This window comes from Oncorhynchus mykiss, chromosome 15 (genome assembly GCF_057628025.1).
Source record: "Oncorhynchus mykiss isolate SJ-2025 chromosome 15, ASM5762802v1, whole genome shotgun sequence".
NCBI lineage: Eukaryota > Metazoa > Chordata > Actinopteri > Salmoniformes > Salmonidae > Oncorhynchus > Oncorhynchus mykiss.
Window position 1 is genome coordinate 80457867 of NC_143036.1, and position 14500 is coordinate 80472366.

The 14500-nt window shown below is 44.2% G+C and overlaps 1 protein-coding gene across 1 annotated transcript in view; it reads right to left on the reverse strand.

Moving 5' to 3' along the window:
• Positions 1-2741: 2741 nt before the first annotated feature.
• saxo6 (stabilizer of axonemal microtubules 6) overlaps positions 2742-14500 on the reverse strand; it is a 28644-nt gene continuing 16885 nt past the window's right edge. The window contains 4 exon segments of the mRNA XM_090201348.1: positions 2742-3211; positions 5186-5254; positions 12487-12724; positions 13730-13863. Coding sequence (XP_090057474.1) covers positions 3102-3211; positions 5186-5254; positions 12487-12724; positions 13730-13863 — 551 coding nt within the window. The 3' untranslated portion in view covers positions 2742-3101.

Genomic DNA, 14500 nt, shown 5'->3' on the forward strand with positions numbered 1-14500 from the left:
CAGTCTAGTAGTCTGGACACTCTGGTTATATAAACCCAGATTCAGTCTAGTAGTCTGGTTATATAAACCCAGATTCAGTCTAGTAGTCTGGTTATATAAACCCAGATTCAGTCTAGTAGTCTAGACACTCTGGTTATATAAACCCAGATTCAACCTAGTAGTCTGGACACTCTGGTTATATAAACCCAGATTCAACCTAGTAGTCTGGACACTCTGGTTATATAAACCCAGATTCAACCTAGTAGTCTAGACACTCTGGTTATATAAACCCAGATTCAGTCTAGTAGTCTGGTTATATAAACCCAGATTCAGTCTAGTAGTCTGGTTATATAAACCCAGATTCAGTCTAGTAGTCTGGACACTCTGGTTATATAAACCCAGATTCAACCTAGTAGTCTGGACACTCTGGTTATATAAACCCAGATTCAACCTAGTAGTCTGGACACTCTGGTTATATACACCCAGATTCAGTCTAGTAGTCTGGTTATATAAACCCAGATTCAGTCTAGAGGTCTGGTCATATAAACCCAGATTCAACCTAGTAGTCTGGACACTCTGGTTATATAAACCCAGATTCAGTCTAGTAGTCTGGTTATATAAACCCAGATTCAGTCTAGTAGTCTGGACACGCTGGTTATATAAACCCAGATTCAACCTAGTAGTCTGGACACTCTGGTTATATAAACCCAGATTCAGTCTAGAAGTCTGGACACTCTGGTTATATAAACCCAGATTCAGTCTAGTAGTCTGGTTATATAAACCCAGATTCAGTCTAGTAGTCTGGTTATATAAACCCAGATTCAGTCTAGTAGTCTAGACACTCTGGTTATATAAACCCAGATTCAACCTAGTAGTCTGGACACTCTGGTTATATAAACCCAGATTCAACCTAGTAGTCTGGACACTCTGGTTATATAAACCCAGATTCAGTCTAGTAGTCTGGACACTCTGGTTATATAAACCCAGATTCAGTCTAGAAGTCTGGACACTCTGGTTATATAAACCCAGATTCAGTCTAGTAGTCTGGTTATATAAACCCAGATTCAGTCTAGTAGTCTGGTTATATAAACCCAGATTCAGTCTAGTAGTCTAGACACTCTGGTTATATAAACCCAGATTCAACCTAGTAGTCTGGACACTCTGGTTATATAAACCCAGATTCAACCTAGTAGTCTGGACACTCTGGTTATATAAACCCAGATTCAGTCTAGTAGTCTGGACACTCTGGTTATATAAACCCAGATTCAGTCTAGTAGTCTGGTTATATAAACCCAGATTCAGTCTAGTAGTCTGGTTATATAAACCCAGATTCAGTCTAGTAGTCTAGACACTCTGGTTATATAAACCCAGATTCAACCTAGTAGTCTGGACACTCTGGTTATATAAACCCAGATTCAACCTAGTAGTCTGGACACTCTGGTTATATAAACCCAGATTCAACCTAGTAGTCTAGACACTCTGGTTATATAAACCCAGATTCAGTCTAGTAGTCTGGTTATATAAACCCAGATTCAGTCTAGTAGTCTGGTTATATAAACCCAGATTCAGTCTAGTAGTCTGGACACTCTGGTTATATAAACCCAGATTCAACCTAGTAGTCTGGACACTCTGGTTATATAAACCCAGATTCAACCTAGTAGTCTGGACACTCTGGTTATATACACCCAGATTCAGTCTAGTAGTCTGGTTATATAAACCCAGATTCAGTCTAGAGGTCTGGTCATATAAACCCAGATTCAACCTAGTAGTCTGGACACTCTGGTTATATAAACCCAGATTCAGTCTAGTAGTCTGGTTATATAAACCCAGATTCAGTCTAGTAGTCTGGACACGCTGGTTATATAAACCCAGATTCAACCTAGTAGTCTGGACACTCTGGTTATATAAACCCAGATTCAGTCTAGAGGTCTGGTTATATACACCCAGATTCAGTCTAGTAGTCTGGACACTCTGGTTATATAAACCCAGATTCAGTCTAGTAGTCTGGTTATATAAACCCAGATTCAGTCTAGTAGTCTGGACACGCTGGTTATATAAACCCAGATTCAACCTAGTAGTCTGGACACTCTGGTTATATAAACCCAGATTCAGTCTAGAGGTCTGGTCATATAAACCCAGATTCAACCTAGTAGTCTGGACACTCTGGTTATATAAACCCAGATTCAGTCTAGAGGTCTGGTCATATAAACCCAGATTCAGTCTAGTAGTCTGGACACTCTGGTTATATACACCCAGATTCAGTCTAGTAGTCTGGACACTCTGGTTATATAAACCCAGATTCAGTCTAGTAGTCTGGTTATATAAACCCAGATTCAGTCTAGTAGTCTGGTTATATACACCCAGATTCAGTCTAGTAGTCTGGACACTCTGGTTATATAAACCCAGATTCAGTCTAGTAGTCTGGACACTCTGGTTATATAAACCCAGATTCAGTCTAGTAGTCTGGTTATATAAACCCAGATTCAGTCTAGTAGTCTGGTTATATAAACCCAGATTCAGTCTAGTAGTCTGGACACTCTGGTTATATAAACCCAGATTCAGTCTAGTAGTCTGGTTATATAAACCCAGATTCAGTCTAGTAGTCTGGTTATATAAACCCAGATTCAGTCTAGTAGTCTGGACACTCTGGTTATATAAACCCAGATTCAGTCTAGTAGTCTGGACACACTGGTTATATAAACCCAGATTCAGTCTAGTAGTCTGGTTATATAGACCCAGATTCAACCTAGTAGTCTGGACACACTGGTTATATAAACCCAGATTCAGTCTAGTAGTCTGGTTATATAAACACAGATTCAGTCTAGTAGTCTGGACACTCTGGTTATATAAACCCAGATTCAGTCTAGTAGTCTGGTGTGCATTGTGGAGGGGGGGGGTCAGTGCTTCCTGTTATCTCTTCCCCCAGAAGTCATCCTTCCTCCTCTTAACAGCAGTGCACTACATAGGGAATAGGGTTCCATTTGGAATGCACTGTGAGGGGGGGCAGTGCTTCCTGTTATCTCTTCCCCCAGAAGTCATCCTTCCTCCTCTTAACAGTAGTGCACTACATAGGGAATAGGGTTCCATTTGGAATGCACTGTGAGGGGGGGCAGTGCTTCCTGTTATCTCTTCCCCCAGAAGTGGTCCTTCCTCCTCTGGGCTCGGTCCAGGACCTGGGAGGCCATAGAGCAGGACGCTGCTGACCTGGATGAGATCTGGGACATCCTGTCATCTGGAGGGTTCACCAAGGGTCAGAGGTTAGCCAGGTCGGGGAGAGAGTGATCGGCTGACTCCCAAAGATTTAGAACCTCAGCTATGTCATGGAGATATTGAAGCAAATGTCTAATTTGATTTAGTGTAAGAGGTCACTTCCCTTGCATCAAGACTTTAACACTGAAATGACCCCTAAACCTGACTTTAACACTGAAATGACCCCTAAACCTGACTTTAACACTGGAATGACCCCTAAGCCTGACTTTAACACTGGAATGACCCCTAAGCCTGACTTTAACACTGGAATGACCCCTAAGCCTGACTTTAACACTGAAATGACCCCTAAGCCTGCCTTTAACACTGAAATGACCCCTAAGCCTGACTAACACTGAAATTACCCTTAAGCCTGACTTTAACACTAAAATGACCCCTAAGCCTGCCTTTAACACTGAAATTACCCCTAAGCCTGACTTTAACACTGAAATTACCCCTAAGCCTGCCTTTAACACTGAAATTACCCCTAAGCCTGCCTTTAACACTAAAATGACCCCAAAGCCTGACTAACACTGAAATGACCCCTAAGCCTGACTTTAACACTGAAATCACCCCTAAGCCTGCCTTTAACACTGAAGACCAACATCAGCCTAGTTAGTCTACTTGTGATAAACTGAGCTTTAACTTATCCAGAAGTCCAGGACACCAGAGGGGTATACTACAGAACAGGATAAAGGAGTTAGCCAGTTGAAAAAATAAAATATATATTTATAAGCCTGAAATGGGCATCGTCTAAATGATTCAACAACCAAAATTTAAGTTTAGGTTTCTAAATTAACCAGAAAATGTACCTATTATCAGACTAATGTGAAGAAGCTTGTTACTGCTACATTACCTTCATTATCAGACTAATGTGAAGAAGCTTGTTACTGCTACATTACCTTCATTATCAGACTAATGTGAAGAAGCTTGTTACTGCTACATTACCTTCATTATCAGACTAATGTGAAGAAGCTTGTTACTGCTACATTACCTTCATTATCAGACTACCGTGAAGAAGCGTGTTACTGCTACATTACCTTCATTATCAGACTAATGTGAAGAAGCTTGTTACTGCTACATTACCTTCATTATCAGACTAATGTGAAGAAGCTTGTTACTGCTACATTACCTTCATTATCAGACTAATGTGAAGAAGCTTGTTACTGCTACATTACCTTCATTATCAGACTAATGTGAAGAAGCTTGTTACTGCTACATTACCTTCATTATCAGACTAATGTGAAGAAGCTTGTTACTGCTACATTACCTTCATTATCAGACTAATGTGAAGAAGCTTGTTACTGCTACATTACCTTCATTATCAGACTAATGTGAGGAAGCTTGTTACTGCTACATTACCTTCATTATCAGACTAATGTGAGGAAGCTTGTTACTGCTACATTACCTTCATTATCATACTAATGTGAAGAAGCTTGTTACTGCTACATTACCTTCATTATCAGACTAATGTGAAGAAGCGTGTTACTGCTACATTACCTTCATTATCAGACCAATGTGAAGAAGCGTGCTACTGCTACATTACCTTCATTATCAGACCAATGTGAAGAAGCTTGTTACTGCTACATTACCTTCATTATCAGACCAATGTGAAGAAGCTTGTTACTGCTACATTACCTTCATTATCAGACTAATGTGAAGAAGCTTGTTACTGCTACATTACCTTCATTATCAGACCAATGTGAAGAAGCTTGTTACTGCTACATTACCTTCATTATCAGACCAATGTGAAGAAGCTTGTTACTGCTACATTACCTTCATTATCAGACCAATGTGAAGAAGCTTGTTACTGCTACATTACCTTCATTATCAGACTAATGTGAAGAAGCTTGTTACTGCTACATTACCTTCATTATCAGACTAGTGTGAAGAAGCTTGTTACTGCTACATTACCTTCATTATCAGACTAATGTGAAGAAGCTTGTTACTGCTACATTACCTTCATCATCAGTTCCACAGCCACCACCAGGACACAGCAGCAGCTCAGACGTCCTCAGGCCTAAATTACCTAGAGTAGAGAAGACAATGGACGCCTGTTCTGTTAGTTGTTGTTGTTTAGGGGTTACATGTAAATGTCTAGATAACAGTACATTTTAGAGTTCCATGTTATTACACATGATGCACAATACTGCTGCAGTTATAGCCTGTTGTCTTCCAATCAACTCCATAGTAGTTTCTACCTCCGGTGCTTCTTATCCCAGGTCTTTCTACCTCAGGTCTTTCTACCTCAGGTCTTTCTACCTCAGGTCTTTCTACCTCAGGTCTTTCTACCTCAGGTCTTTCTACCTCAGGTCTTTCTACCTCAGGTCTTTCTACCTCAGGTCTTTCTACCTCAGGTCTTTCTACCTCAGGTCTTTCTACCTCAGGTCTTTCTACCTCAGGTCTTTCTACCTCAGGTCTTTCTACCTCAGGTCTTTCTACCTCAGGTCTTTCTACCTCAGGTCTTTCTACCTCAGGTCTTTCTACCTCAGGTCTTTCTACCCCAGGTCTTTCTACCCCAGGTCTTTCTACCTCAGGTCTTTCTACCTCAGGTCTTTCTACCTCAGGTCTTTCTACCCCAGGTCTTTCTACCTCAGGTGTTTCTACCCCAGGTGTTTCTACCTCAGGTGTTTCTTACCTCAGGTCTTTCTACCCCAGGTGTTTCTACCTCCGGTGCTTCTTATCCCAGGTCTTTCTACCCCAGGTGTTTCTTACCTCAGGTGTTTCTTATCCCAGGTGTTTCTACCCCAGGTGTGTTTCTACCCCAGGTGTTTCTACCTCAGGTGTTTCTACCTCAGGTGTTTCTACCTCAGGTGTTTCTACCTCAGGTGTTTCTACCTCAGGTGTTTCTACCCCAGGTGTGTCTACCCCAGGTGTGTCTACCCCAGGTGTGTCTACCCCAGGTGTGTCTACCCCAGGTCTTTCTACCCCAGGTCTTTCTACCCCAGGTCTTTCTACCCCAGGTGTGTCTACCCCAGGTGTGTCTACCTCAGGTGTGTCTACCCCAGGTGTGTCTACCCCAGGTGTGTCTACCCCAGGTGTGTCTACCCCAGGTGTGTCTACCCCAGGTGTGTCTACCCCAGGTGTTTCTACCCCAGGTGTGTCTACCTCAGGTGTTTCTACCCCAGGTGTGTCTACCTCAGGTGTTTCTACCCCAGGTGTGTCTACCCCAGGTGTAGGCCTATTGTTCTGAAAATAAACTGAATGGGGGGGTAGGGAGGGGGGGGTTCTGGAGTGGAGTCAGGAATGGAGGGAGACGTGAGGAAGAGAAAGAGGTGAGGACTCTGGGAGAGAGAAAGGGAATTCCCCCAATTGTGATACCCTGGCATCGACTTCTGTATCTTTTGTCCTGAGGAGAAAGAAGCAGCTAGGAACTACAACACTAGACAATATCTGGGCTGGCGGGAAGGAATGAGGAGCGGACTACAACAGATCTGGGACCAGGTTGTGATATAGAAGTCGCTGCCAGGGTATCTTTTGTCCTGAGGAGAAAGAAGCAGCTAGGAACTACAACACTAGACAATATCTGGGCTGGCGGGAAGGAACGAGGAGCGGACTACAACAGATCTGGGACCAGGTTTTGTTATGCAACAGTAGAATATGCTGAGAAAAGCCACAAACTGTAAAGATGTCTCAGCAGTAGAGAGAGAGAGAGAGAGAGAGACCCCACCCCACAGGGACTAAGTCAAACAGACTGACCTATATACTGTAGAGGTGGCGGAAACCTGACACACACACACCTCCCATCAACGGTAAATGACGCTCATTGTCACATTTATATGAGCGTTTAAGTCTCGTAAACTGTCTTTGATGAGGCAATGCAGAGTTTTTATTGGACCATAACTATTTGGGGTGATGATGTGATGGGACAACGTCACACAGGTGGAACTAAAGACGCAGATACAGCATCCCATATGCCAGTAATGTAAAAGTGGTTTGATCAGTCAAAAACCAAGGAAATTTAGATGTTCGGGTTCAACTGCTGACGCTGTTCGTAGACAGACAGTACCACACTACTACAGTACCACACTACTACTACAGTACCACACTACTACTACAGTACCACACTACTACAGTACCACACTACTACAGTACCACACCACTACAGTACCACACCACTACACTACTACAGTACCACACTACTACAGTACCACACCACTACAGTACCACACCACTACAGTATCACACCACTACAGTACCACACCACTACAGTACCACACCACTACAGTACCACACTACTACAGTACCACACTACTACAGTACCACACTACTACAGTACCACACTACTACAGCACCACACTACTACAGCACCACACTACTACAGTACCACACTACTACAGTACCACACTACTACAGTACCACACTACTACAGTACCACACTACTACAGTACCACACTACTACAGTACCACACTACTACAGCACCACACTACTACAGTACCACACTACTACAGTACCACACCACTACAGTACCACACCACTACAGTACCACACCACTACAGTACCACACTACTACAGTACCACACTACTACAGTACCACACTACTACAGTAGGTACCAGAGAGGTCCTCAGGACAGTTACCATTATGACAGACAGTACCACACTACTACAGTACCACACTACTACAGTAGGTACCAGTGAGGTCCTCAGGACAGTTACCATTATGACAGACAGCACCACACTACTACAGTACCACACTACTACAGTAGGTACCAGTGAGGTCCTCAGGACAGTTACCATTATGACAGACAGCACCACACTACTACAGTACCACACTACTACAGTACCACACTACTACAGTACCACACTACTACAGTACCACACTACTACAGTAGGTACCAGTGAGGTCCTCAGGACAGTTACCATTATGACAGACAGCACCACACTACTACAGTACCACACTACTACAGTAGGTACCAGTGAGGTCCTCAGGACAGTTACCATTATGACAGACAGCACCACACTACTACAGTACCACACTACTACTACAGTACCACACTACTACTACAGTACCACACTACTACAGTACCACACTACTACACTACCACACCACTACACTACTACAGTACCACACTACTACAGTACCACACCACTACAGTACCACACCACTACAGTATCACACCACTACAGTACCACACTACTACAGTACCACACTACTACAGTACCACACTACTACAGTACCACACTACTACAGTACCACACTACTACAGTACCACACTACTACAGCACCACACTACTACAGTACCACACTACTACAGTACCACACTACTACAGTACCACACTACTACAGTACCACACTACTACAGCACCACACTACTACAGTACCACACTACTACAGTACCACACTACTACAGTACCACACTACTACAGTACCACACCACTACAGTACCACACTACTACAGTACCACACTACTACAGTACCACACTACTACAGTAGGTACCAGAGAGGTCCTCAGGACAGTTACCATTATGACAGACAGTACCACACTACTACAGTACCACACTACTACAGTAGGTACCAGTGAGGTCCTCAGGACAGTTACCATTATGACAGACAGCACCACACTACTACAGTACCACACTACTACAGTAGGTACCAGTGAGGTCCTCAGGACAGTTACCATTATGACAGACAGCACCACACTACTACAGTACCACACTACTACAGTACCACACTACTACAGTACCACACTACTACAGTACCACACTACTACAGTAGGTACCAGTGAGGTCCTCAGGACAGTTACCATTATGACAGACAGCACCACACTACTACAGTACCACACTACTACAGTAGGTACCAGTGAGGTCCTCAGGACAGTTACCATTATGACAGACAGTACCACACTACTACAGTACCACACTACTACAGTAGGTACCAGTGAGGTCCTCAGGACAGTTACCATTATGACAGACAGCACCACACTACTACAGTACCACACTACTACTACAGTACCACACTACTACACTACCACACCACTACACTACTACAGTACCACACCACTACAGTACCACACCACTACAGTATCACACCACTACAGTACCACACCACTACAGTACCACACCACTACAGTACCACACCACTACAGTACCACACTACTACAGTACCACACTACTACAGTACCACACTACTACAGCACCACACTACTACAGCACCACACTACTACAGTACCACACTACTACAGTACCACACTACTACAGTACCACACTACTACAGTACCACACTACTACAGTACCACACTACTACAGTACCACACTACTACAGCTGGGTTGGCGCCCCCCCCCCCCCCCCTTAAGTTGTGCCGTGGCGGAGGTCTTTGTGGGCTATACTCAGCCTTGTCTCAGGATGGTATGTTGGTGGTTGAAGATATCCCTCTAGTGGTGTGGGGGCTGTGCTTTGGCAAAGTGGGTGGGGTTATATCCTTCCTGTTTGGCCCTGTCCGGGGGTGTCCTCGGAGTGGGCCACAGTGTCTCCTGACCCCTCCTGTCTCAGCCTCCAGTATTTATGCTGCAGTAGTTTATGTGTCGGGGGGCTAGGGTCAGTTTGTTATATCTGGAGTACTTCTCCTGTCCTATTCGGTGTCCTGTGTGAATCTAAGTGTGCGTTCTCTAATTCTCTCCTTCTCTCTTTCTCTCTCTCGGAGGACCTGAGCCCTAGGACCATGCCCCAGGACTACCTGACATGATGACTCCTTGCTGTCCCCAGTCCACCTGGCTGTGCTGCTGCTCCAGTTTCAACTGTTCTGCCTTATTATTATTCGACCATGCTGATCATTTATGAACATTTGAACATCTTGGCCATGTTCTGTTATAATCTCCACCCGGCACAGCCAGAAGAGGACTGGCCATCCCACATATGCTCTCTCTAATTCTCTCTTTCTTTCTCTCTCTCGGAGGACCTGAGCCCTAGGACCATGCCCCAGGAATACCTGACATGATGACTCCTTGCTGTCCCCAGTCCACCTGACTGTGCTGCTGCTCCAGTTTCAACTATTCTGCCTTATTATTATTCGACCATGCTGGTCATTTATGAACATTTGAACATCTTGACCATGTTTTGTTATAATCTCCACCCGGCACAGCCAGAAGAGGACTGGCCACCCCACATAGCCTGGTTCCTCTCTAGGTTTCTTCCTAGGTTTTGGCCTTTCTAGGGAGTTTTTCCTAGCCACCGTGATTCTTCACCTGCATTGCTTGCTGTTTGGGGTTTTAGGCTGGGTTTCTGTACAGCACTTTGAGATATCAGCTGATGTACGAAGGGCTATATAAAATAAATTTGAATTTGAATTTGAATTTGAATTTACAGCACCACACTACTACAGCACCACACTACTACAGCACCACACTACTACAGTACCACACTACTACAGTACCACACTACTACAGTACCACACTACTACAGTACCACACTACTACAGTACCACACTACTACAGTAGGTACCAGAGAGGTCCTCAGGACAGTTACCATTATGACAGACAGTACCACACTACTACAGTACCACACTACTACAGTAGGTACCAGTGAGGTCCTCAGGACAGTTACCATTATGACAGACAGCACCACACTACTACAGTACCACACTACTACAGTAGGTACCAGTGAGGTCCTCAGGACAGTTACCATTATGACAGACAGCACCACACTACTACAGTACCACACTACTACAGTACCACACTACTACAGTACCACACTACTACAGTACCACACTACTACAGTAGGTACCAGTGAGGTCCTCAGGACAGTTACCATTATGACAGACAGCACCACACTACTACAGTACCACACTACTACAGTAGGTACCAGTGAGGTCCTCAGGACAGTTACCATTATGACAGACAGTACCACACTACTACAGTACCACACTACTACAGTAGGTACCAGTGAGGTCCTCAGGACAGTTACCATTATGACAGACAGCACCACACTACTACAGTACCACACTACTACAGTAGGTACCAGTGAGGTCCTCAGGACAGTTACCATTATGACAGACAGCACCACACTACTACAGTACCACACTACTACAGTAGGTACCAGTGAGGTCCTCAGGACAGTTACCATTATGACAGACAGTACCACACTACTACAGTACCACACTACTACAGTAGGTACCAGTGAGGTCCTCAGGACAGTTACCATTATGACAGACAGCACCACACTACTACAGTACCACACTACTACAGTAGGTACCAGTGAGGTCCTCAGGACAGTTACCATTATGACAGACAGCACCACACTACTACAGTACCACACTACTACAGTAGGTACCAGTGAGGTCCTCAGGACAGTTACCATTATGACAGACAGCACCACACTACTACAGTACCACACTACTACAGTAGGTACCAGTGAGGTCCTCAGGACAGTTACCATTATGACAGACAGCACCACACTACTACAGTACCACACTACTACAGTAGGTACCAGTGAGGTCCTCAGGACAGTTACCATTATGACAGACAGCACCACACTACTACAGTACCACACTACTACAGTAGGTACCAGTGAGGTCCTCAGGACAGTTACCATTATGACAGACAGCACCACACTACTACAGTACCACACTACTACAGTAGGTACCAGTGAGGTCCTCAGGACAGTTACCATTATGACAGACAGCACCACACTACTACAGTACCACACTACTACAGTAGGTACCAGTGAGGTCCTCAGGACAGTTACCATTATGACAGACAGCACCACACTACTACAGTACCACACTACTACAGTACCACACTACTACAGTACCACACTACTACAGTAGGTACCAGTGAGGTCCTCAGGACAGTTACCATTATGACAGACAGCACCACACTACTACAGTACCACACTACTACAGTACCACACTACCACACCACTACAGTACCACACTACTACTACAGTACCACACTACTACTACAGTACCACACTACCACACCACTACAGTACCACACTACCACACCCCTACAGTACCACACCCCTACAGTACCACACTACTACAGTACCACACTACTACAGTAGGTACCAGTGAGGTCCTCAGGACAGTTACCATTATGACAGACAGTACCACACTACTACAGTACCACACTACTACAGTAGGTACCAGTGAGGTCCTCAGGACAGTTACCATTATGACAGACAGCACCACACTACTACAGTACCACACTACTACAGTAGGTACCAGTGAGGTCCTCAGGACAGTTACCATTATGACAGACAGCACCACACTACTACAGTACCACACTACTACAGTAGGTACCAGAGAGGTCCTCAGGACAGTTACCGTTATGTTGGAACTCTGGGTCTCTGAGCGTCCCCTGGATGCGGTTAACAGGTGCAGGGACGGCGGCGTCTGGTTGTCCGCTGGTAGTGCGTTTACGGGAGGCTTTGGCCTCCGGTGGAGGATCAGGGGGGTTCTCCGGAGAGGTCTCCCCCGACCAGGAGTCCTCTCTCAGGGGGAGGGGGTCCACAGTAGTCACCCCTGCTGCAGGAGAGGACTGGGGCTGATTCCGCTCCTCATTCTGATCGAGACACAACATCAGATTCACTAACTAACCAGACTAGAGGAACCTATAACAGAGAGCATTAACAAGACATAGGCATTACAACCAGCCCGGGACAATGTTCTTATCTTAGTCGAAACACGAGCAAATACAATCAATCAATCAATTTATAAAGCTTTTTTAAATCAGCACAGAAGTTATCACAACGTGTTTTTACAGTAACCCTGCCTATGAATACTACAAGATGAATCTTCTCACCAAGGAGAAGCCTATACATTACTACAAGATGAATCTTCTCACCAAGGAGAAGCCTATACATTACTACAAGATGTATCTTCTCACCAAGGAGAAGCCTATACATTACTACAAGATGAATCTTCTCACCAAGGAGAAGCCTATACATTACTACAAGATGAATCTTCTCACCAAGGAGAAGCCTATACATTACTACAAGATGAATCTTCTCACCAAGGAGAAGCCTATACATTACTACAAGATGTATCTTCTCACCAAGGAGAAGCCTATACATTACTACAAGATGTATCTTCTCACCAAGGAGAAGCCTATACATTACTACAATATGTATCTTCTCACCAAGGAGAAGCCTATACATTACTACAAGATGTATCTTCTCACCAAGGAGAAGCCTATACATTACTACAAGATGTATCTTCTCACCAAGGAGAAGCCTATACATTACTACAAGATGTATCTTCTCACCAAGGAGAAGCCTATAAATTACTACAAGATGTATCTTCTCACCAAGGAGAAGCCTATACATTACTACAAGATGTATCTTCTCACCAAGGAGAAGCCTATACATTACTACAAGATGTATCTTCTCACCAAGGAGAAGCCTATAAATACTACAAGATGTATCTTCTCACCAAGGAGAAGCCTATACATTACTACAAGATGTATCTTCTCACCAAGGAGAAGCCTATACATTACTACAAGATGTATCTTCTCACCAAGGAGAAGCTCTACCCAACTATCCCGATATCCAGTGGTGTAGAATGTTACCTGTCTGGCTGCTCGTCGTGGCGAGGCCAGAGAGAGGCGTTTAAATGGGGGACGGCTTTTACCCAACGGAGGTTCACTTCTCTTCGCCCAGCCGTTAGCCTCCATCTTAGGAGGAGACACCAGGATAGCACCTCCTGACAAGACATTAGACAAGGTGATCGCGTTTACCCTCTGGGGATCAATAAAGTTGTTTTTTTTTCAATTCAACACAGAAGTAATGAGCCATGATTTGATCTTGACTGTGATATGTGGTTGTTTATCTACTAAACTGAATGAGAATACTAACTCTATAAGATGCTCTGGATATGAGTGTCTGCTAAATGATTCAATTGTCATGTAAAATGTTAAAAACAGTGAGTTTAGTGTATTATATTGATGTGACCCATAACTGAACTGTGAAGATAAAAGAGTTTTTGAAAAAGTGTAGGCTGGATGCAAGCTAAGGTGGGAAGATGATGAGTCTGATGTCGGTTTGTTTCCACTATCACCTAGTTTATGGTGACACTGCCTCAACACAGTAGTTAGTTGGTTTGTTTCCACTATCACCTAGTTTATGGTGACACTGCCTCAACACAGTAGTTAGTTGGTTTGTTTCCACTATCACCTAGTTTATGGTGACACTGCCTCAACACAGTAGTTAGTTGGTTTGTTTCCACTATCACCTAGTTTATGGTCATGGTGAAACTGCTACTGGAGACAAACCCAGACTGGGTCGGACCACACACTGTCCCTGGAGACAAACCCAGACTGGGTCGGACCACACACTGTCCC